Source organism: Taudactylus pleione, unplaced genomic scaffold (genome assembly GCF_031769625.1).
Source record: "Taudactylus pleione unplaced genomic scaffold, aTauple2 ptg000520l, whole genome shotgun sequence".
Lineage (NCBI taxonomy): Eukaryota > Metazoa > Chordata > Amphibia > Anura > Myobatrachidae > Taudactylus > Taudactylus pleione.
Window position 1 is genome coordinate 20,941 of NW_028284922.1, and position 24,414 is coordinate 45,354.

Genomic DNA, 24,414 nt, shown 5'->3' on the forward strand with positions numbered 1-24,414 from the left:
ACTTATCTGTACAAGGAGCATGTGCGGCTTTCTCCTGACTTGGGATATCAGGGTCCTGGCCAGTAATATCAGAGGGTGGGACGATGGTGTGTTGGAGGCTGCCCACTCTCTCCCAGATACATTCAGTGTTGCAGTCAGTGTGCACAGAGGTGGAGAGTGGGCAGCAGTTTCTCTGACTGGGATTAGTACAGCATCTCTCCAGCAACCTGAGCCATGGACAGGGCTTAGCGCTCCCACAACCTCAGCCAGACCCCACCGGTCAGACATGGAGATCATAAGTGACAATGCTACAAATTACAGCAACGGGGTCCTGTGTGAGATCGCAGACAATGGTGCTATCATCGGGTGCCTAGAGGACTTCTCGCACAATACGTCTCTCCCTGGCGCAGGTACGTCCTCATTCTGCGCTTTTAAAGCATCCACATAGCTCTCTGATACAAATCACTAGATGTTAAACTTAATACATATTAAAAATTAATGAAACGTGATTTGTTTGATAAAACGTAGACAAGACTGAGTAGCTTGTATTTCTCCAGAAGTGAGCATGCTGAGACTTGCAGTTCTCCAGGCATTGTGTGCAATTCCAAGACAGAACATGCTGAGACTTGCAGTCCCTCAGCTGGAGAACGGGGCTTTAGCTGTATAATGCATAACAGTACTCCTAGGGTTTTTGTAAACCATAATTCAAATGTATTTATCTATTTACTCTACAAAGTATAATTTAACATAAAATACATTTGAAACAAATGTTTACATATTTATTATAAAATGTAATATTAATTATGGGCAATATATGTATTTGTACTGTACATGGCATGTATTGGTCCTTGGTACAGGTTACAGGTAAGCTCTACAGCAATTAGTAACAGAGAAAGGATGATTAGAAGTCTGGGCTGTAGACACCACTAATTAATACTAATTAATACTCTTACAACGTAACAAATCTGAAGTGTGAAATGTCCTGTGTTTTGCAGATTTGCACCAGGCAGTGAGGATCTTTCTGTACTCATTGATCTTCCTGTTGGGGGTCCTGGGGAACAGTCTGGTTATAGTGGTCCTGATAAGGAATAAGAGGATGAGGACAGTCACTAACATCTTCCTCCTGTCCCTGGCCGTCAGCGACCTCATGCTGTGCCTGTTCTGCATGCCCTTCACTCTGATCCCCAATTTGCTGAAGGACTTTATATTTGGTAGCACGGTTTGCAGAGCTGCCTTCTATTTCATGGGTAAGTCACTGTCCACTGTACCATAAACACAGACCAAGATCCAGCTGGAAAGACCTTGAGTTGTGCAGAAGTTAGTAAAAGGCATGGACTAACTAAACAAACTGTCCATCAGCCCTGCTAAGCTGCTGCGGAATACTATAGTGCTCTGCAAATATAGTAGTGTGATGTAATATATTTTTATGTTTCTCAGAGCTATATTCATTTTTTTTTGGCATCCTATTCTGTACAACTATACAGCAAGGAGAAAAGCAGATGTGTACTAGGACAGGCATGGGTCCCAAGAGCTTACAATCTAAAAATAAAATATGTTTTGGAATGTAGTGTGAACTGTAGAATGCTCTGGATTTTCTCCCTGTTTGTTATCACTAGACTGCATATCAAATTGTCAATATAGTCATGAAACCATAACTGTGGTGAGTGATCATCTTCAGAATAAGAATAATAACAGCAAAATAGATATGTAAAAATGTAATTACATGCCTCAGAAGCTATTAACTCCATAGGACATTTCTGTGAAGGGTATGTAACTATTGGATTAAGTTCTGTTCATATTGCATTATGCTCATGAATGCAACAAATCTATAGAGCAATCCTAAATAGTATTCTGTAGAGTAATCACAGAGGAGATATATTATGCTATCTGCAGAGTAATGTGCCTTTGGTGTGTGTGTTACAATAATAAAATGCAATTACCAATATCTGTAGCACAGCAACTGAAATGTCTACTAGAGCAGGCAAAATAAAGAACGACTGACAAGAAAAGGAAACAAGTTGTTACTAATAGAGGGGGAGAGAACGTAATGTACAGAGCACCTTGGTCTCACTTTGGCATGTCGGGATGGTCATGCCCAGCTCACATAGTGTTTCTCTACTCTCTGCTCACAGGACTCTTCTGCAACCTCGAGGTGCACCTTAGTTTCTATTTTTTTCTCCTGTTTAGGCTAATTTATTCTTTATATTGACCATTCGAACATCAGGTAGATCAGAACTGTCTGTATTACCTTTTGGCAGTTGTAGGTGTGTTAAACTTTGTTATCGTAGTATATGTCGGATCACCACAGTATCTCTCCCCTCTCCATTTGAACTGTTGTTATACTTGCTGCTGCTGCAGGGTCCCCCCTATGCCCCAGGCATAAACTTGTCCCATCTCTGGTGTAGCAGTAGGAGCCGCTATGGGGGTGGATCTTGTTTGTTTCCTCACTGAGGGCCAGATTCATTACGGATCACAACTGCGATAACACAGAGGGCCTGATTCAGAGCCGGACGCTATTTGCGCTCGCTCGTTCAGAAAAAGGGGCCGGATATTTAAATTGAACGCTCGCTCTTTGTGGTCTGTTGACGCCTCTATGTCTGAACAAGCGAACGAAACATGCACTCGCTATTTTTTAAGAAATGCCCCCTGGCCGCTCGCATCTTACGTCATCTCTGCTATTTATTAGATTAATCGAGTACATCGAAAGGCGTATGAACTGCTCGCAGTGCTTGTGGTAGCATTTTCCTACCGCAATCATGCGAGCAGTTCAGGCTAAAAGACAACCAAGTGACGTGGTCGATGACGCTGCTTTGTTAATTATGCACACCCTTAAAACGCCCGTGTTTGACCGTTTGGCACGCCTGCGTTCGGATCTCCACTCTCCGTTTTCAAGCACCTTCCCCTGTTACCACCCACAAACGCCTCATTCTGTCACTCAAATTAGCAGGCATTTGCTATTTTGCGAGCACACAATTTCCGACCGCAATGACTGGTTCGCGCATGCGTATTACAACCCATACGCATGCGCAGTTGTGCGAACATCGCTCGGAGCGAACGAGCGGCCACTTACGAGCGGCTCTGAATCAGGCCCTGAGCACGGTAAGCCATCGCAGAGTGATTGACAGGTAGTCAGCGTTTGGGGGTGGTGACAGGGAAGTGGTTGGAGAAAGCAGGCGTGCCTGTCTGTTTAAACGCAGTTGCAAGGGCGTGCATAAATTAGCTACTGAGGGCCGTATTCAATTAGCGGCGAAAAGCCTTTTTTGGTGAAAAAGTTTCGCCGGTGACGTCATTTTGCTAGCGGAAATTCAAACCCACATTCAATTGTTGCGACTTTTCGCCGGTGCGAAAAACCAATGCAGTGTACCCGGCGGTAAAGTTTCACCTATGGAAAGCTATCGAAAAAAAGTGCAGAATTGCGGTATTGGGGTGCAAAGGTGGCGAAACCACCCTGCACCCTTAGGACAGGTCCCCAAAGGTGAACTGCGTCAAAAAAATCCTAAAGAAAAATTAAAAGAACACCCCAAAAATTTACTTTGAAAAAGGGGGCAAAAAAGTTCAAAGTTGGGGTAAAAACTTAAAAACTAGCGAAATAGACTTTGGGGGGGTCTGCAAGTATGGTGAAGGGTTTTTTTTAATTGGAGGTGCTTGCTGAAGGTGCGTTTTTCACGTTTTTTAAAACCTCACTTTTGCGATTTGTAACCATGCTTACAACCATTTTCATGTACCCCAAATTTTCTGGGACTAGTTATTTTCATCAAAAAAACCTTGTAAATTGCTATTCTTCACCACTTGTGCAAAGACGCTATTTAGCAGCTAATGAGAGTATTTAAGTACTCCAAATAGCTTCAAGCAGGGCTACTCGGGGGCATCTACCATGATCCCCAGTGTTAGTGCATCTTTTCGGCGGTGTCAGGCTGATTTCCCCAAATCTGACAGCACTTTTCGCCTGTTTGCGTTTCGCCGGATGGCGTTTTTTTGACGATTTCTAATTGAATACGGGGATAAGCGGGGACGCGCGCGATACTTTTTTTGCATGGAAAACCAGCGATGTCGGGGACTTTTTTCGCGTCTAATTGTATATGCCCCTGAGACGGCATACGCAGTTTGCGTACTCACTGTGTGCGACGAGGTTAGACATTTCTGAGTAAGGTCAGACCTGCTGTAATTGTGCGTGAAGGGCTGATGTTACTCGCTGTATATACGCAGGACCGCAAGGTATTACGGATGTGAGATAGCGGTAGTGGAGGCGGCAGTGGGCGTCTCTATGCTGGCTGTGTGACGGCATTGCGATAGCATTCATTAGTATATTTTCGCAGCGGGTCTTCGTGCGTAATCGCAGCTGCGATTGCAATAGCGATCTGTAGTGAATTAGGCCCTGAATGCACAATATATATGGATGAAGGTCGTATACAACTCAGTCGTATCTCCACTGGTGGCAGTATGGGCATACCTGGGTAGTAAGGGGGTGCTGATATGCCTGTTTACAGACAGATCTTCTGCACCAGGGATAGGGCTGATAAAAAAAGCGTGCGTATGGATAGGGGGTGCGGTCACAAAGTGCGGTGTACAACTCTGTATATGGGCAAACATCCAAATATTTCTCTGCACACACAGACACAGATTCAGAGGTGACGGTCGCTATTGACCAGTGGTTTTTATTTTGCGCATGCACCGGAGCCGCAATGCGCATGTGCAGCGATGCCGTTGCTCAGATGCTCGATGGTCAGCGGGATGTTCCCGATGGTGACCTGATGCTGCATCTTTGGGCGCATGCAGCGGATCTGAGAAGGCACAGGTGAGCATATCAATTCAATAGACAACACCAGTGTCATAGCACCAATCACTTCTGCGTCCGCCTCTGAATCGGGCTCACAATGCAGGAGACACTATGGCAGACTTCCATTTAACTCTTCATTAGCCAATCATGTATACAGGCCGAGGGGCCTATTCATCAAACGCTAAATGGCCCGGTAACCATGTGGAAACGCTAGTTTCCGCATATTTAGGTTATCTGGCCATTCATCATCAGGGGTCCGATATTATCTCCTGATATTCAGCAAACTCCGAAAAATGAAAGTTTTTGGAGTTTGCTTCCGAGAACAAGCGCCATCTTCAGACGGCGTTTGCTCTCATAGCCCCTATGGGAAGGAGTTCCGGAGATGTTAAGAGGGATCCGAGCGGATCTCTCCACCGTCTTCTCACGGACTCCCTGGTGGCTCTGCGTATGCATGACTTCAGGTCACACATCTATAGCCGGGATGACGGGGAGCAGGTAAGTAATGCAGATACTGCTGTAGCTGTTACACTGCTTTTTGGAGCAGCTGTCCCAGCACCGGAGCAATGATTAATTGCTTCGGTGTCAAGTTTCCCCCGCTGCGAGTTGGATACTTAAGTATCCCTCGCAGGGAGACCATTACTTAATTATCGGGGTGCCTCTAACACCACCCTTAGAAATACCCCCTCTTCACCATGTTATATCATTACAGTAGTCTCACTATTACACAGAGAGCCTGATTCAGAGGTGGAAGCAGTTGCAGCCACGACTGAGTCTTTATGCTGATGCTGATGCAGCATAGTTCATATTGGAAAACCAACTGTCAGTCCATGTGCTGCCAAACATCACTGGCAGTTGGTGTGGCTCCACTACTTGAATAGTGAGGGAAGGGAATGTGTTAGTACACAGGTGAGAGAAGGGAATGTGTTACTACACAGGTGAGGGAGGATAATGTCTTACTATAACATAGAGGTAGAAGATGCATTCTATAGAGGTTAGGGAGTGGAATGTGTTAGTACACAGGTGAGAGAAGGGAATGTGTTACTACACAGGTGAGGGAGGATAATGTCTTACTATAGCAGTGAGGGAGGGGATGCATAACTATACAGGTGAAAGATGAATGTGTTACTGGATTGGTGAGATGGAAATGGAAAGAGTAAATATCTAAGGTCTACCTGGGTGAAACCAGGTACATCAGCTAGTAATTCTTATGGATCATTACCAGAGATCTGGGGTATAAATCCACTAGAGATATGGGTTCTGTATAGTAGAGAACAATTAAATGCTATGTAGTGGTAATGCAAGTGATATGCCGTTGGGGCGGAATGAACACTAGCAACACCATGCTACATTGCCTCTACATTTTACTACATGCAAAAAAATGCTTAATGTTAGGTTACCACACTCACATCACCTATACCTCGTGCTGATACATGCGATCCGTCTTACATCACATGTAATTAAATTGACAATGAGTTCTGTTTAGTAAATCCAACATAGATTTGGTATATGCATAGTAATCCGCCATTGCAGTTTCCATAGTAAAGCCATCTGACATTTGGGGTGATGCGCATTATAGAGCCACCAGAAAGCTACCAGTGATTTTAGGAGACCTGCATTGTAAAGCATTGGAGATATGGGAGTCCTGCATTGTACAATCAGAGCTTTAGGAAACTTTATAATAGTCCCCAGGATTGGCATTGAATATTAATGACTAATATGCATTGTGTTTTGTGTAGTGTTTACTAGAATGTATATTATTATTATTAATAATAATAATAATAATAATAATAATAATATGCTCTTTATATTGTGTATTGGTCACCATGATGCTCTCAGTATTGTATGTGGGTCACTAGGATGCTACCTATATTGTATATCGGTCAGTAGAATGCTTTCTGCCTTTCATGTTGGTCCCTAGAAAGCTCTACGTATTGTATACTGGTCACTTGATTGCTCCCTGTATTGAGGTCACTAGGACAAACTGTATTGAATACTAGTCAGATGGGATTGTGTTGTATTTGTAGCTCTTTTACAACTGTATTAATATATGTAATTGGCTATTAAAGCAATGCCCACATTAGACAGAATCACACTTGCATTGGGTTTCATCACAGCAGTTTTTTTCCATTGTGGCACGCTGGCAGAAGGGAAGAGCTTGTCTGGCAAGTTTTGACCTTGTGTCACAGTCACTCAGCACCAGTGTCTCATAGTGAGCTGCTGCATATAGGTTTTAGTCTTACCATTAGGTTCAAATATTCCAATTGGATTACGAAGGATCAAGCACAAAGAAGGATTTACCGTTATGAAAAATTAGTAACAGAGAGCTTTATTTTAAAATCCATGTCTGTGTTTAATATACAGAAGTGGTCAAATATGTTGGTACCCTTCTACGGAAAAAGAACCCATATTTTTCTCTGAAATAACTTGAAACTGACAGTAATTAGTGAAAGTAATTGGCCTCCATCATTGTTTATTCCAAGGTTAATAGAAATGAGACTTTGCATGTGATTTTTAATTCAACAGAGTTATTGTAAATAATTAAAGAAATGAAAATGGCATGGACGAAAATGATGGATAACCTAATATTCTGTTGCACAAGCTATAGAGGCAATCACTGCAATTTCTGTAGCTCTCAATGAGACTTCTGCACCTGTCAACAGGTCACTTGGGCCACTTTTCTAGAGCAAACTGCTCCAGCTGAGCAAGGATCCTGACCACAGTACTTTTTATTCTGTGAATCAGAAACCAGTTTGTGACCAGTCCATCGGATTCGGAACCAGATTGAGGTGCAGGTGCGTCCTGCCCCCCTCCCCCTTCCATAGACCTCCCCCTGGATCAAGTTTCCTGGTTTCTACCTCGCTCTGACTTTGCAACCACAGGTGACCAATCCCCAGCTCTCTGCTCCTCCCTCCTGCTTACATAGGCCAGGCTACTGTCATCACTGTGCACGTCATATCTGTGAGTAGTAGCTGTGGTGCCCAGGATCACTCAGGGGTACCCATAGACATGTGGAGGGTCTTGGTAAGGGGTGAACCTCCCATGGATTTAATGGCCACATGCTGACCAGACTGGTTTCCCACTATGACAGGGGACCTTTTATAGTGCTAGTGCCAGCAGAGGATGTGTTATTTTTGTTGGGGAATGTGATCCACGCCACTGAATTATTTATTTATGGAGATTATGAAAAAATATTTGTATATTCTCCCTGTGCTTACATGGGTTTCTTCCGGATGCTCCGGTTTCCTCCCACTTTCCAAAAATATACTGGTAGGTTAATTTACTCCTGATAAAAATGAACTGTAATAATACAGTAGATTGTAAGCTCCACTTGGGAAGGGATGATGTGAATGGGCAGAATCTTTTCCCCACATTTCAGTGACACTCAGTCATCTGCCCCATCTATAGTGTCCAGTGAAAGTGACTTGAGCATTCGCGAGTGGACCTGAAAAACTTGTGAGAAAATAGGTTATTTTAAAATAAAAAATAACTCAAAATCTTTTATACCTAAAAATACATCTGCAGATGTTACAGTCAGGTGCATAAATATTGGGACATTGACAGTATTTTCATATTTTGGCCTCTATTCACCACCACAATGGCTTTGAAATGAAACAAACAAGATGTGCTTTAACTGCAGACTTTCAGATTTAATTTGAGGGTAATTACATCCAAATCAGGTGAACTGTGTAGGAATTACAACGGTTTCTATATGTGCCTCCCACTTTTTAAGGGGCCAAAAGTAATGGGACTATAAACTCAAAAGCTATTTCATGGACAGGTATGGGCTATTCACTCATTATTTCATTATCAATTAAGCAGGTAAAAGGTCTGGAGTTGACTCTACGTGTGACATTTGCATTTGGAATCAGTTGCTGTCGACTCTCAATATGAGATCCAAAGAGCTGTCACTATCAGTGAAGCAAGCCATCATTAGGCTGAAAAATCAAAACAAACCCATCAGAGAGATAGCAAAAACATTAGGTGTGGCCAAATCAACTGTTTGGAACATTCTTAAAAAGAAAGAACGCAACGGAGAGCTCAGTAACACCAAAAGACCCGGAAGACCACGGAAAACAACTGTGGTGGATGACAGAAGAATTATTTCCCTGGTGAAGAAAAACCCCTTCACAACAGTTGGCCAAATCAAGAACACTTTCCAGGAGGTAGGTGTATATGTGTCAAAGTCAACAATCAAGAGAAGACTTCACAAGAGTGAATACAGAGGGTTCACCACAAGATGTAAACCATTGGTGAGCCACAAAAACAGGAAGACCAGATTAGAGTTTGCCAAACAACATCTAAAAAAGCCATTACAGTTCTGGAACAACATCCTATGGACAGATGAGACAAAGATCAACTTGTACCAGAGTGATGGAAAGAGAAGAGTATGGAGAAGGAAAGGAACTGTTCATGATCCAAAACATACCACCTCATCAGTGAAACATGGTGGTGGTAGTGTCATGGCGTGGGCATGTATGGCTGCCAATGGAACTGGCTCCCTTGTATTTATTGATGATGTGATTGCTGACAAAAGCAGCAGAATGAATTCTGAAGTGTTTCGAGCAATATTATATGCTCATATTCAGTCAAATGCTTCAGAACTCATTGGACGGCGCTTCACAGTGCAGATGGACAATGACCCGAAGCATACTGCAAAACCAACCAAAGAGTTTTTTAAGGCTAAAAAGTGGAATGTTATCCAATGGCCAAGTCAATCCCCTGACCTGAATCCGATTGAGCATGCATTTCACTTGATGAAGACAAAACTGAAGGGAAAATGCCCCAAGAACAAGCAGGAACTGAAGACATTTGCAGTAGAGGCCTGGCAGAGCATCATCAGGGATGAAACCCAGCATCTGGTGATGTCTATGCGTTCCAGACTTCAGGCTGTAATTGCCTGCAAAGGATTTGCAACAAAGTATTAAAATGTGAAAGTTAGATTTAAGATTGTTTAGTTTGTCCCATTACTTTTGGCCCCTTAAAAAGTGGGAGGCACATATAGAAACCGTTGTAATTCCTACACCGTTCACCTGATTTGGATGTAATTACCCTCAAATTAAATCTGAAAGTCTGCAGTTAAAGCACATCTTGTTTGTTTCATTTCAAAGCCATTGTGGTGGTGAAAAGAGGCCAAAATATGAAAATTCTGTCAGTGTCCCAATATTTATGCACCTGACTGTATATATAAATTATATAATATCTTCCCTTCTCTTGCCCCAAAATAATACTTGTTTTCTGGGGTTGGGGCAATTGCTGTACCGTAAATATCAACCTGAGACTGCATTAACAGAATCTTAGTCAGAGTCAGATTCATTACTCAGTGTCATACTAGCCTACTCTCCCAGAACGGCCTGGAAACTTCCAAAAATGAAGCAGAGCTGACCGGAAGATATTGCTAAGATCCGGGGGAGAGCGCAGTTGGCCTTTACACACAGAACGATCCGGCCGATGTGTCATTCTGATTCGGCCAGAAACAACATATCGGGCCAATATCACTCCAGCGTGTACCGAGCTTTAGCCACAATGGCTCCTCTATGCTTAGAAGCAGGCATTTTCCCTGTACTGCGCATGCGTAAATGACGGGAAAATGGCAGTTTTACAGCACCGGACCCCCGCGCCGACGTGGGATTCTGGAGAGATAAGTAATATTATGGGTGCAGGGTGTGCGGTGCGGGGCCACCCTGGACCCAGGGGCCAGTGTTCCCTGCACACCCTGCACCCATCATAGATACGCCCCTGCCACCTACCCTTAGTATCTCACAATGAGATACTCCTATATACATCATTAACTAAGGGAGGGAGACGGGGGGATCGGACTGTTATTCTGGTATGGAACATGAAATCACAGATCATTGCAGAATCACTATCACAGTTGCATATTGAGCCCTATTATGAGGGCTAATTTCAGTGTAAATAAGAAAAAATAAAGTGCTTTATTAAAGGGCATATAGTCAATATGCCCCTCAATAAAGCGTTTTATTCTTCCTTAACTGTTCTGAAATTATTCCTCATATTAGGGCTCTACAGTATATGCTCCATAATAAATATAGGACCATATTCATATAGGCTGCGAAAAGCTGTTTTTGATGATACTTTATCGCCGATGACGTCATTTTCACATTTTTCACTTATCCCCGTATAAAATTTTTCAGACTTTTCGCCGGTGCGAAAAGTCAATGCATCAGTCCCTGCGTAAAAGTATCACCTATGAATAGGTGGCGAAAAGAAGTGCAGATTTGGGGTTTTGGGGTGCAACATTGCGGAAACCCCCCCAGCACCCCTTGGACAGTCCACCTAAGCTTAACTCTGTCAAAAAAAATAAAAAAAACCACTGGACACACCAAAAAAGTACTTTCATTTTGGGGTTGAAAAAAAAAAAGGTAGGGGGTCAAACTTTAAAACTAGTGAAATTGACTCAGGGGGGTCCCCAAGTATGTGCCAGGTGTTTTTTTGATTGCAGGTAGTTGCAGCAGGTGGATTATTCACGATTTTTAAAAGTTCACATTAGCCACTTTAAAATATGGTTGCACCCATTTTCATCTACCCCAAATTTGATGGGACTACTTATTTTCCCACCCAAAACTTTGAAAATGCTATTCTTCACCACTTTTTTAAAGACACAAAATGAAAGCTATTGAGACCGTTTAAACACCCCAAACACCTTTAGCAGGGCTATTCGGGGTACCCATAGTGAATCCCCATGTCAGAGCATCTTTTGGGGGTTGTCAGGCTGATTTCCCCAAAAATGACAGGACTTTTCACTGATTTTGTTTTATCGCCGGCTCCTGTTTTCGCTGTTTTGGAATTGAATACGGGGATAAACGGGGACGAGCATGATAAGTTTTAAACCTGAAAACCTCAGATGACGGGGAAAAGTCCAGCAACTGACTTTTCGCTTCAAATTGAATATGCCCCTTAATGGTCAAAAGTTTTTGGTGTTTAATCCTATTTTATTGACAGTATACATTTTCATTCCCGTGAATGGGTGGGTAGGGGACCAGTGCATTGCTTTGAACAAGGCCTACAATGCTGTTAAGACGACCCTTGGGACGAATGCTGTGGGAGCCAGCGGATGGAAAGCAGGAGATATCTTCTGCTTTCCTCTGTGGTACATCTGAGGGATACTTAATAACGCCCTTAAACATACGGAAACACCAGTTTTAGCCAATTTTATGGGCAGGAATGAATAAAAAAAATTTCCCTAAAGTGAGATATCATATCTAGACATCATAGTGAGAACTAAAAAAAGAGCATACAGTATATAGCATATTTATTGCATTTATATATATAGCCGCCCCTAAACATTTTATAACAATTATAAGCATTACAAATGTTGGTCAAATTAAGAAAATAGATGTCCCTCGGTGGCCCAGTCCCCACATTAATCCAGACGGACATACTGTAATTAATACTTATTGACTTTGCTGCCCCCTAACCCTCCCCCCTAGCGGTGATTATCCCTAACCCCCCCCCATAACCTAACACTGACCCCGCTACGCTTCCTAAACCTAACCCTCCTCCCCCCCCCCACGGCTAATGCTAAAGGCGCCACGGACTTACCTCTTTTGTGCAGGTGTCCTTCTGTGTTTCGGCGTCGGGATTAAGATGGGCGTTGGTATTTCGACGCCTATCTTAAGTCCCTTGACAAGATTTCCCTGTCGGTATTGAGACTGGCGGCATCGCGGCCACCGGTCTCATAACTACACATTATCTATTCTACCAATAGATACCAGGAGCACCCTATTTAACTCTTCTAAGATCAGCTCATTGCCAGAAAAACTCACTCTCTTCTCCTGAGGGTAGTAGCCTGGCTTCAATTGCTTCCAGGTCTGTTCCTGTGTTTCACAGCAAGTGCTCTGCATTTTCCCAAGTGCCTATTTCTCAGCAAGTGCTCTGCATTCTCCCAAGTGCCTATTTCTCAGCAAGTACTCTGCATTCTCTATAGTGCCTATTTCACAGCAAGTACTCTGCATTCTCTATAGTGCCTGTTTCTCAGTAAGTACTCTGCATTCTCTATAGTGCCTGTTTCTCAACAAGTGCTCTGCATTCTCCCAAGTGCCTATTTCACAGCAAGTACTCTGAATTCTCTATAGTGCCTGTTTCTCAGTAAGTACTCTGCATTCTCTATAGTGCCTGTTTCTCAACAAGTGCTCTGCATTCTCCCAAGTGCCTATTTCACAGCAAGTACTCTGAATTCTCTATAGTGCCTGTTTCTCAGCAAGTGCTCTGCATTCTCTATAGTGCCTTTTTCTCAACAAGTACTCTGCATTCTCCCAAGTGCCTATTTCTCAGCAAGTGCTCTGCATTCTCTATAGTGCCTGTTTCTCAACAAGTGCTCTGCATTCTCTATAGTGCCTTTTTCTCAACAAGTACTCTGCATTCTCCCAAGTGCCTATTTCTCAGCAAGTACTCTGCATTCTCTATAGTGCCTTTTTCTCAACAAGTGCTCTGCATTCTCCCAAGTGCCTATTTCTCAACAAGTGCTCTGCATTCTTTATAGTGCCTGTTTCTCAACAAGTGCTCTGCATTCTCTATAGTGCCTGTTTCTCAGCAAGTGCTCTGCATTCTCCCAAGTGCCTATTTCTCAACAAGTGCTCTGCATTCTCTATAGTGCCTGTTTCTCAACAAGTACTCTGCATTCTCTATAGTGCCTGTTTCTCAACAAGTACTCTGCATTCTCTATAGTGCCTGTTTCTCAGCAAGTGCTCTGCATTCTCCCAAGTGCCTATTTCACAGCAAGTACTCTGCATTCTCTATAGTGCCTGTTTCTCAGCAAGTGCTCTGCATTCTCTATAGTGCCTGTTTCTCAGCAAGTGCTCTGCATTCTCTATAGTGCCTGTTTCTCAACAAGTGCTCTGCATTCTCTATAGTGCCTGTTTCTCAACAAGTGCTCTGCATTCTCTATAGTGCCTGTTTCTCAGCAAGTACTCTGCATTCTCCCAAGTGCCTGTTTCACAGCAAGTGCTCTGCATTCTCTATAGTGCCTGTTTCTCAGCAAGTGCTCTGCATTCTCTATAGTGCCTGTTTCTCAACAAGTGCTCTGCATTCTCTATAGTGCCTGTTTCTCAGCAAGTACTCTGCATTCTCCCAAGTGCCTGTTTCTCAACAAGTGCTCTGCATTCTCTATAGTGCCTGTTTCTCAGCAAGTGCTCTGCATTCTCCCAAGTGCCTATTTCACAGCAAGTACTCTGCATTCTCTATAGTGCCTGTTTCTCAGCAAGTGCTCTGCATTCTCCCAAGTGCCTATTTCACAGCAAGTACTCTGCATTCTCTATAGTGCCTGTTTCTCAGCAAGTGCTCTGCATTCTCCCAAGTGCCTATTTCACAGCAAGTACTCTGCATTCTCTATAGTGCCTGTTTCTCAACAAGTACTCTGCATTCTCTATAGTGCCTGTTTCTCAGCAAGTGCTCTGCATTCTCTATAGTGCCTGTTTCTCAACAAGTGCTCTGCATTCTCTATAGTGCCTGTTTCTCAGCAAGTACTCTGCATTCTCCCAAGTGCCTGTTTCTCAACAAGTGCTCTGCATTCTCTATAGTGCCTGTTTCTCAGCAAGTGCTCTGCATTCTCCCAAGTGCCTATTTCACAGCAAGTACTCTGCATTCTCTATAGTGCCTGTTTCTCAGCAAGTGCTCTGCATTCTCCCAAGTGCCTATTTCACAGCAAGTACTCTGCATTCTCTATAGTGCCTGTTTCTCAGCAAGTGCTCTGCATTCTCCCAAGTGCCTATTTCACAGCAAGTACTCTGCATTCTCTATAGTGCCTGTTTCTCAACAAGTACTCTGCATTCTCTATAGTGCCTGTTTCTCAGCAAGTGCTCTGCATTCTCCCAAGTGCCTATTTCACAGCAAGTACTCTGCATTCTCTATAGTGCCTGTTTCTCAGCAAGTGCTCTGCATTCTCCCAAGTGCCTATTTCACAGCAAGTACTCTGCATTCTCTATAGTGCCTGTTTCTCAGCAAGTACTCTGCATTCTCTATAGTGCCTGTTTCTCAACAAGTGCTCTGCATTCTCTATAGTGCCTGTTTCTCAGCAAGTGCTCTGCATTCTCCCAAGTGCCTATTTCACAGCAAGTGCTCTGCATTCTCTATAGTGCCTGTTTCTCAGCAAGTACTCTGCATTCTCTATAGTGCCTGTTTCTCAACAAGTGCTCTGCATTCTCTATAGTGCCTGTTTCTCAACAAGTGCTCTGCATTCTCTATAGTGCCTGTTTCTCAGCAAGTACTCTGCATTCTCCCAAGTGCCTATTTCACAGCAAGTGCTCTGCATTCTCTATAGTGCCTGTTTCTCAGCAAGTACTCTGCATTCTCTATAGTGCCTGTTTCTCAGCAAGTACTCTGCATTCTCTATAGTGCCTGTTTCTCAGCAAGTGCTCTGCATTCTCCCAAGTGCCTATTTCACAGCAAGTACTCTGCATTCTCTATAGTGCCTGTTTCTCAGCAAGTACTCTGCATTCTCTATAGTGCCTGTTTCTCAACAAGTGCTCTGCATTCTCTATAGTGCCTGTTTCTCAGCAAGTGCTCTGCATTCTCCCAAGTGCCTATTTCACAGCAAGTACTCTGCATTCTCTATAGTGCCTATTTCACAGCAAGTACTCTGCATTCTCTATAGTGCCTGTTTCTCAGTAAGTACTCTGCATTCTCTATAGTGCCTGTTTCTCAACAAGTGCTCTGCATTCTCTATAGTGCCTGTTTCTCAACAAGTACTCTGCATTCTCTATAGTGCCTGTTTCTCAGCAAGTGCCTGTTTCACAGCAAGTGCTCTGCATTCTCTATAGTGCCTGTTTCTCAGCAAGTACTCTGCATTCTCTATAGTGCCTGTTTCTCAGCAAGTGCTCTACATTCTCCCAAGTGCCTATTTCTCAGCAAGTGCTCTGCATTCTCCCAAGTGCCTATTTCACAGCAAGTGCTCTGCATTCTCTATAGTGCCTGTTTCTCAACAAGTATTCTGCATTCTCCCAAGTGCCTGTTTCATAGCAAGTGCTTCTGCTTATACAAAGTGTTTGTTTCCCTGCAAGCACCTGATACCGCTGATCTTAATAGACCCTTTATCCTCCACAGCTCATATACAGCGGTCAGCCACCAGTTAACACAATGCATTTTACGGCCGGAGAATGATGGGAAACTACAAGACCTGTGTATTTCCAAAACCACTCTGCCTTTATTTTGGACAGACAGATAATTTTATTGCACTCAAATTAACATAGAGACAAAGAAATCTAGTCTGCACATGCTCAATAATTTTGCCTATCTGATCTAATTATAATATCTATGAATATATAGCGTCAGTAGATGGCAGTATTGCCTAACTTATCAATAAACGAATATTAGTATCTACAGATATGAATTTAAATGACATCTCCTTGAAAGATTTATTAGCTATGTCTAGCCTTGGAGAACATAAATCCTCGATAGTAAACAGTGTCTGACATTTTACACCACTGTTCTGTATAGAACCATAGAATCACTTATTTTTCCTGTCATATAAATCAGAATTGAATACAAAGCATGAATACACTCTACTATAGCCTTAATTGGCTAACATAAGTTATTCTATATGAATACATTCCTAAGAGCTAGAATAGATAGATAAGGAATGAGGCCCTTCTCAAGCACAATGTCTCACATAAAATATCATTTCTTCTTAGCATTTGAACACAAAATGAAGTCATGCTTTAACATGATTCGTCACTTTAACACACCATTATATCAGATCCATCTGCTAGCACGCTCTCGGCTGTGGGTGACTGGTTTCCCTGTTCTGGTTGCCTGTTGAGCTGAGCCTCAGGTTCCAGTGCAGTGTATCAGTGTGTAGGTTCCATTTCTGTGTGCATGTTCCAGCTCGCATTCCTGCAGGGCATAACTAGGGTGGTGCGGCCGGTGCCACAGCACAAGGGGCCTGTTTCAGACCTGTTCTCAAGCGGCCGCTTGCTCGTACGCGGCCGATGTTATGCATTTGCGCATGCATATGCATAGCAGTGCGCGTGCGCGAACTAGTTTGAGCAATCAGGTAGCGCTCGCTCGCCCGTCCAGCAAAGACATCCTAGTGGAATGAGTGACAGGAGAGGCCGTTTGTGGGTGGTAACAGAGGCAGGGCAGTAGTAACGGGGGAGTGGAGTTGCGAACGCAGGCGTGCCTGAGTGTTTCAACACCGTTTCAGAGGCGTGCATAATTAACAGGCAGCGTCATAGTACACGTCACCTGGTTGATTTTTTCACAGAACTGCTCACAGTGCTTGCGGTAGGGTACAGTCAACCACAAGCGCTGCGGTCTGATCTGATGGTTCCCGATGTACCGATGGTTGTATATACTTCCTAGAGATGACGTACGCTAGTGGGCGACTAAAGACAGACAGGCTGGTGGGTGTCTATAAACACAAAGGGATCGCTCGCCAAGACATAGTGGGCATGCTTATGCATTGCAGTGCAATCGCCTGCCTTGACGTCACTTTGCTGCATTTGCATACGCTGGGAGCGAGCGGCCACATCTAGCGAACGGGTCTGAATCAGATCCAAAGTGCAACAGCCCTGAGGGTGGAACACTGGCCTCCCACCACAATCTCTCCACTGCTTACAGTGCGATGCACGGCGCCCAGCTCTGAAAGGATAGCGGCCGACAGCCTCTCCCAATCATGTATCTCCACCTTCCGACAACTTCAAGTCCCGCATATTCTAATGGAATGGGAGAGATGCCTCTCCTCCCAAGGCTGCCACAGTTCCTAGGGTAAGGAGCTGTTGGGTGGGTCAGGTGCGGCGCAATGCACAGTAGGTGGCGCAGTGTCGGTGTCCTGTCCAGCCAATCCAGTAAGTGACAACTGAGTTACAGCGACAGGCCGGCAGCATCCAGCAGCAGGTCCCGTCCAGTGTGCCACCCCCCAGTGAGTGAGTGACTGACAGGTCAGCTCTTACTACCCTCTTTAGACAGGTGCTATTAGTGCTAGTGCAAAGATAAGGGGTCCCCGGAGAGGAAAGGGGGCAAGGTGCCATGGCAGAGAGAAGGGGTCCAGGACTGAGAAGACAAGGAGCCAGGGCAGGGAGGAGGGGTCCTAAGAATGATAGAGGGGAATCAAGGTGTAAGGAGAGAGAAAGAGAGAGAGTGATAAATGTTTTTTTGCTAGTGATTTTATTTTCTATGTGGGCATTATTTTGGCGGGGGGGGACCCCAATGCTTTCTCGCACAGGGCACTAAAATGTCTAGTTACGGCTCTGCATTCCTGAGGTCCTCATTCCTGGTCTCATGTCCAGTTTTACTTTAGTTATCATTTTCCATTGGCTGTATCTCTTTGACAACCCAGTAGTGGCTTCCATCTCCGGGCTCCTGGATTCAGCTTCTGGGGTTGAGCTCCCCACGATCGGTTCTAGATTCTTATAGCTGCGGATTCCAGATCCGTAATTCCGGTCCAGATTCTGGTTTTAGGATTTCTCCCCACCTCCCAGTGCTACTCTTGCTTCTGGCACTCCTAGAGGTCTAATCAGGACTCCTAGTTTCAGCTATAATTAGCTTAAGCTGGACCCAAAGGAGCTCATTCAGACCCGCTCGCTAAGATACATACTCTCGCTGCTGCTGATGGTATGCAGTGTGTATGCATTGTGTGTATGCGCATATCTTAGCGAAAGATCACAATGCATTAGCTCGCTGCACATAGACAGCCCAGCAGAGTGAGTGACAGGAGAAGCCATTTGTAAGTGGTCACATGAGCTGGCCTTTTAAAACGGGGGAGTGGAGGTGCAAACGCAGGCGTGTCTGAGCATCTCAGCGGCGTTTTAGAGGTGTGCATAATTATAAGACAGCATCATAGTACACGTCACCTGGCTTGTTTTTACACTGAAGTGCTCGCAGTGCTTGTGGCAGGGTATGATCAACCTCAAGCACTGCGATACCATTGATGTACCGATGATTGCATACACTTCCTGGACATGACGTGCACAAGTGGGCGTCTTAAAACAGGCTGGTGGGTGTCTGCATACACTTTGTGATTCCACTCTAAGAAATACTGGGCGTGCTAATGCATTGCCGTGCGGAAACAATGCCTATGCAATTTGCATATACATCGTGCGAACGATTGCATCTAGCGAACGGCTCTGAATCAGGTTCAAAGTTCCTTATACTAATCATCAAAAACAGACATCCATGACACCTGAGTAGTATCTGACTTATTATATGAGAGAGTCACCAAATCATGTTTGACTTTGGTGACTTTCTCAGTTGTTGCTGGAGGTGTCACGAGATAGCATGTCGCACTGTTTTCTGCTTGTGAATGTTAAGTAGGCATATGGTTTTATTTGTGTGGAAAATTGTATTTGTTTTGAGTGACAATGTGAGCACTTTAATGGAAGGTGCTGCACATCTAGTCAGCCGCCTGAAGACGTGAAGAGCCATTTCCCTTCACACCTGTTCCCATTACATACACATCAAAGTAAATTAACTGTTAATCATTTTCCACTGAGAATGCACAATGGGGAGGTCCTTAACTGTGCTCATACAGTATATTTAGGCAAAAACAAACTTGCAAGTATGCAAGATACTGTAGCATACCAGTGTCATGCCAAAATGGTTTATTCACTCATGGCTATGTATAGATTTACTTTCAAAATGGAAGTTGGCTTACATGCCTACAACACTCAGACTACACTAACACTAGACGGAACAGATCTGTGCACCTGCACGGTCCCTGTCCAGTCACTGCCCAGAAACACTAATTTCACTGAAAAACTGGTCCATTAATCCATCCACTCTTGAGATCTCCATCAGTGGACCTGATTCAGACTCGCTCGCTAGTCGCGGCCGCTCGCTCCCAGCGTATGGAAATTCAGCGAAGTGACGTCAAGGCATCTGCTCGCACAGCAAGGTATAAGCACGCCCACTATGTCTTGGTGAGCGATCACTTTGTGTTTATAGACACCCACCAGCCTGTCTTTAGTCCCCCACTAGCGTACGTCATCTCCAGGAAGTATATACAACCATCGGTACATCGGGAACCATCGGCTCAGAGAGCAGCGCTTGCGGTTGACTGTACTCTAAAGCAAGCACTGCGAGCAATTCTGTGTAAAAATCTACCAGGTGACGTGTGCTATGACGCTGCTTGTTAATTATGCACGCCTCTGAAACGGCATTGAAACACTCCGGCACGCCTGCGTTCCGCAACACCACTCCCGCGTTACTACTGCCCTGCCCCTGTTACCGCCACAAACGACCTCTCCTGTCACTCATTCCACTGGGCTGTCATGGCAGGGTGAGTGAGCACATTCCGATCGCTCGTACTAGTTTGCGCACGAGCACTGCGAACTATATGCATGCGCACATTAGCGAACATCGTTTGCAACGAGCAGCCGCTTGCTAGCGAACGGGTCTGAATCAGGTCCAGTGTGCGTATGCCTGGTCCAGTGCCAGTGTCTTTCTATGGCACATGCGCATATGGAGATAACTATGAGCTGTATCCTTATATCCACTGGCCTCCGACTTAAAATGATATAGAAATACTGCCGTTTGAAGTTGGGCCTATCTTGGAATACATGCGACTCTACATACACATGTATGTGCTTTTATGCATCAGAATGTTTAAGGGTGTGTTCAGAGTACATAATGGGTGTATTTATTACAGGGGTTTGCCACTAGTTATCATCAGTTAAGAACATCGATGGCAAAGACTTTCACAAAACATTCCGCTTCACCATACAAAGCAATGGGGACTCCTGCGTAAGAAAGACTGTGAACGAACATGTACCACCACAACCTCTTACTACTATTGCCATCTCAGGAGGGTGATAACAGGGATAGCCCCTAGAAAAACGATATTTTTATTTCAATAAAGCACGTTAAAAATATTTAAAAAACATTCATTTTTTTTTTTTTTTAGATTTATGTATTTATTTAAAGTTTATTTATTGAAGCAAAAAACAAATATACATCAAAATAGCGAGATATAAATGTAAAGAGTCCAGTACAGAGACAGGTAAGCAATACATATGGTGTCTATCAGCATAGAAACTTATTCCAAGGCATAACCATACTGTATGTTGGTATACAATACAACCATTCACTTTGCCCAAGGTTTGATCCAATACTAATTGAAACATAGACACAGATGACAGAGAATAACTAAATAATAAATTAATTGATAAATGAAAAGAAAAAGAATGTCCGCCACTCAACCGCCAGGCAACTAGATGGAAGGATCACCCAAGAGGATTCTAGTGTCATACCACTGTGTGAGACGCATACTTTGATAAATCTGGGTTTGTGTTATAAAACTTTCCCAGGTGTCAAAGAAAAAAGCGATCCTTCTCTCCTTTTCAAACACCATTTCAACCCAATCCATTTGGAAAGTAAAATTTTATTTCTCCCTGTACAATTGAAAATGAATAGGGGATGGGTGTATCCAATCCTGCAAAATGGTCTTTTTTGCTGCTACACTTATGGCGAGTAGTAATTTCCTGCTACTCCTCGGAAAGATACCCAGGACGGCCCATACCGGAGTAATTGGCACAAAATTGATCAGCCTACCGCCGTACTCTCCTCCAGAAACCCTGTACTACTGGGCAAACATGTTTTGTATTTGTTATGAAAGTCAATCTAGGAACCCAAGTCCCAAGCCCAAGTCCACTGCTATTGCGTACGTGTAGACCGGGTCACATACAGGGGTGCAGAGGGGGATAGAGCGGATACTTATTTCCGGGCCCAGGCTTGTTGGAGTGGACTGGTGGGGGCCTGGGTCCGCTTCCAGCCTCCTGTAACACTTACCTGTCAGCGGCAGCAGCCCCTCTCTTTAGCCAAGCACACGATGCTGTCTGCTGAGCTGCGGCGGTTCCAGGGAGGCTGAGCTGCTGCAGTCTGTCTCTGCCTGCAGTGCGTGGGGGAAGATCCTCAAACGGATCTGGCCCTTTTTTTTTTTTTGTAGGTGGTGTGCCCACGTCTCTTCCAGTACTTGGCACATTCCTGCACTCTATGGCCCTGGTCACATATGTGCAGAGGCATCCAGTACTAGCTGGTGAAATGTTAAGTAAACTTTTACCCCTGCCAGTCAGTATTGCTGGACAGCTGAAGATTACTCTGTAGCTTTGTCATTATTATTATAGCACGCTGCATACCTGCATGGTTAATAATGACATTCATGTATGTGACCTAATTGCACACCCTGGGCCTGAGTCTGAGTCAGATGCAGCGGCAGTGTTTTTTATCTGCGCATGCACCACGAATGTGTACTGGGGATGTAGTCATCATACCTACAGCCAGCATCCCGACTGACAAAATCCCGGTGCCGGAATGCCACTACCAGGCCAGAAGATCGGTGCGGGAATACCAACAGTAGCTGACATCCCGACTCCGGAATCCCGACAGTCGGGATTGCGATCGTAAATAGCTTGTTAGGTCTTAGCTGCGGGGGGGGGGGGGGTAAGGGAGAGGTTTAGGCATCACTGGCACCCCCTGCCAGTGATGCCTAAACCTCTCCCTTACCCCCCCCCCTGCAGCTAAGACCTAACAAGCTCCGCTATATTTACGATCGCAATCCCGACTGTCGGTGGGTTAGGATTAGGCTAGGTGTGGGTGAAGTTACAGTTCGGTACACCTGTGGGTGGGTTAGGGTTAGGCACTAGGAGGGAGGGTTAGGTTTAGGCACTAACGGGGAGAGTTAGGGTGAGGGGTGGGGAGAGCTAGGATGCAGGAAAGGAGGGTTAGGGGGAGAAGGAGAGAGGGTTACCATACTTACTAGACCCTTGTCTGAGTCCTGAGCATTGGGATGCCGTTGTCGGTATATTGACATCAGGCATCCTGACTGCCGGGATTTCATACCGAATCTGTGTACTGTTTTATATATATAAAGAATGGCAGGACAGATTTGGACACACGGTAGAATAAGTGTTTTGGACATGTATGGGATAATCTGCTAACAGCGGGGGTGGCTAATTGGATGCACTGGTCAGAGCCGTAACTAGAGTTTTTGGTGCCCTGTGCCAGAAAGCGCATTGGCGCCCCCCTCATTTTTCAAAGGGACGTAATGCACCCAAAAAAAGGCCATGGCTTCATGGGGAAGGGCCAGGGAAGAGATAGGAGAGGCCAGGAGATGCTGGGGATGAAATAAGAGGAAGCTACAAGCAAGAATGATAATAAACAGAAATTTGACAGGCCCAAACAGCGCCCCCTGACCTGTGGTGCCCTGTGCGATGGCACCGGCCGCAGTACCCTAGCTACGGCCCTGGCACTGGTGTTGTGTCTTATGGGAGTGTCACCGGCGTATTGCTGATAGTGGTTGCGTACAGAGATGCGGAATCGTTCTCATTCAGACAGATTACCTGCACATGCCACAGGGCTGGTGCAAGTTTTGAGTTTGCATCTGAGGGCACACCAAGCACGCTTTGTGCATCTGAAGACTCTCAAAGTGGGCATCTCAGCCCTTGCACATTCGGATGCACAGATGTACACCAGGGAAAGGGCTTTGTAACGGTGTTAGCATAAAGTCCTAGGAGCGACTGCTATAAAAGTCACAGACATAGACACGGCTGCGTCTAACTCAGAATTAGGTCCTATGTCGAATGTCAAATTCCGGAATTGGAAGGTTCATCTGTTACGAGTAAAGGGGAAGATCAGCACCAGAAAATAAGTCCTATAGTGAAGTTCCTCAGATTACAGAGAGGTTGAAGTTACCGAACTTCCGGTTTTGAATTTCTGTTAACAGGAATCCACCACAGAATACAGAGGGGCCGATGATGGGCGTAACTTGGGTCCAGAAAATACGAATGCAAATGAGGCGCTTATATGCACATCGCAGTTGGAGCACACTCTAAGGTACAGCCCACTCTGCCTCAGCAGCATATGCAGCACATTTATGCAAATATTGCACAACTACACAATAAGCAGAGTAGCCCACACTAGCTGGAAGCAGCCTGGACAGCAGAGGTTCCACTTTTACAATAGGGGTATTTATGCTTAAGACTAGAGATGAGAGGGTCTAGGGCAGTGCTTAAATTGGTCCTAGAGAAGTGGCGGAACTCACAACCCCCCTTGGCTCTTGTTTTTTTTTTAAAAAGGGACAGTATGCGCCATAGGTGCGCACCGAAAAAGGGGTGTGGTCTAAAAAAGGGCATGGTCACACAATAGTATTCCCAATTCAAATTATGCCACACAGTAGCACAATCTTGATTCACCCGATTCACATTACACCACATAGTAGTGTCCCTTATTCATGTACGACACACAGCAGTGTCCCTTTTACACAATGCCCACATTTGTGCCCCTTATACACAATGCCCACAGTAGTAGTGCCCCTAATACACATAATGCCCACAGTAGTAGTGCCCCTAATACACATAATGCCCACAGTAGTAGTGCCCCTTATACAATGGCCACAGCAGTAACGCCCCTTACACATAATGCCAACAGCAGTTTATGTAGTGCCCCCAGTAGTTGTGCCCCTAAAGCAGTGCCCCCAGTAGTGGTTCCCCTTATGCAGTGCCCTCAGTAGTGGTAGTGCCCCTTATGCAGTGCCCCCAGTAGTGGTAGTGCCCCTTATGCAGTGCCCACAATGGTAGTGTCCCTTATTCAGTGACCCCAGTAGTGGTAGTGCCCCTTTTGCAGTGCCAACAGTGGTAGTGCCCCCAGTAGTGGTGCCCCTTATGCAGAGTCCACAGTACTGGTAGTGCCCCTTATGCAGTACCCCCAGGAGT

General features: G+C 44.7%; 1 protein-coding gene across 1 annotated transcript in view; it reads left to right on the forward strand.

The window, feature by feature from the left end:
- Positions 1 to 265: 265 nt before the first annotated feature.
- Positions 266 to 24,414, forward strand: part of CCKAR (cholecystokinin A receptor) — a 65,810-nt gene continuing 41,661 nt past the window's right edge. The window contains exons 1-2 of the mRNA XM_088450586.1: positions 266 to 389; positions 975 to 1,226. Of these exons, the coding sequence (XP_088306712.1) occupies positions 266 to 389; positions 975 to 1,226 (376 nt within the window). The remainder of the gene's footprint in view (positions 390 to 974; positions 1,227 to 24,414) is intronic.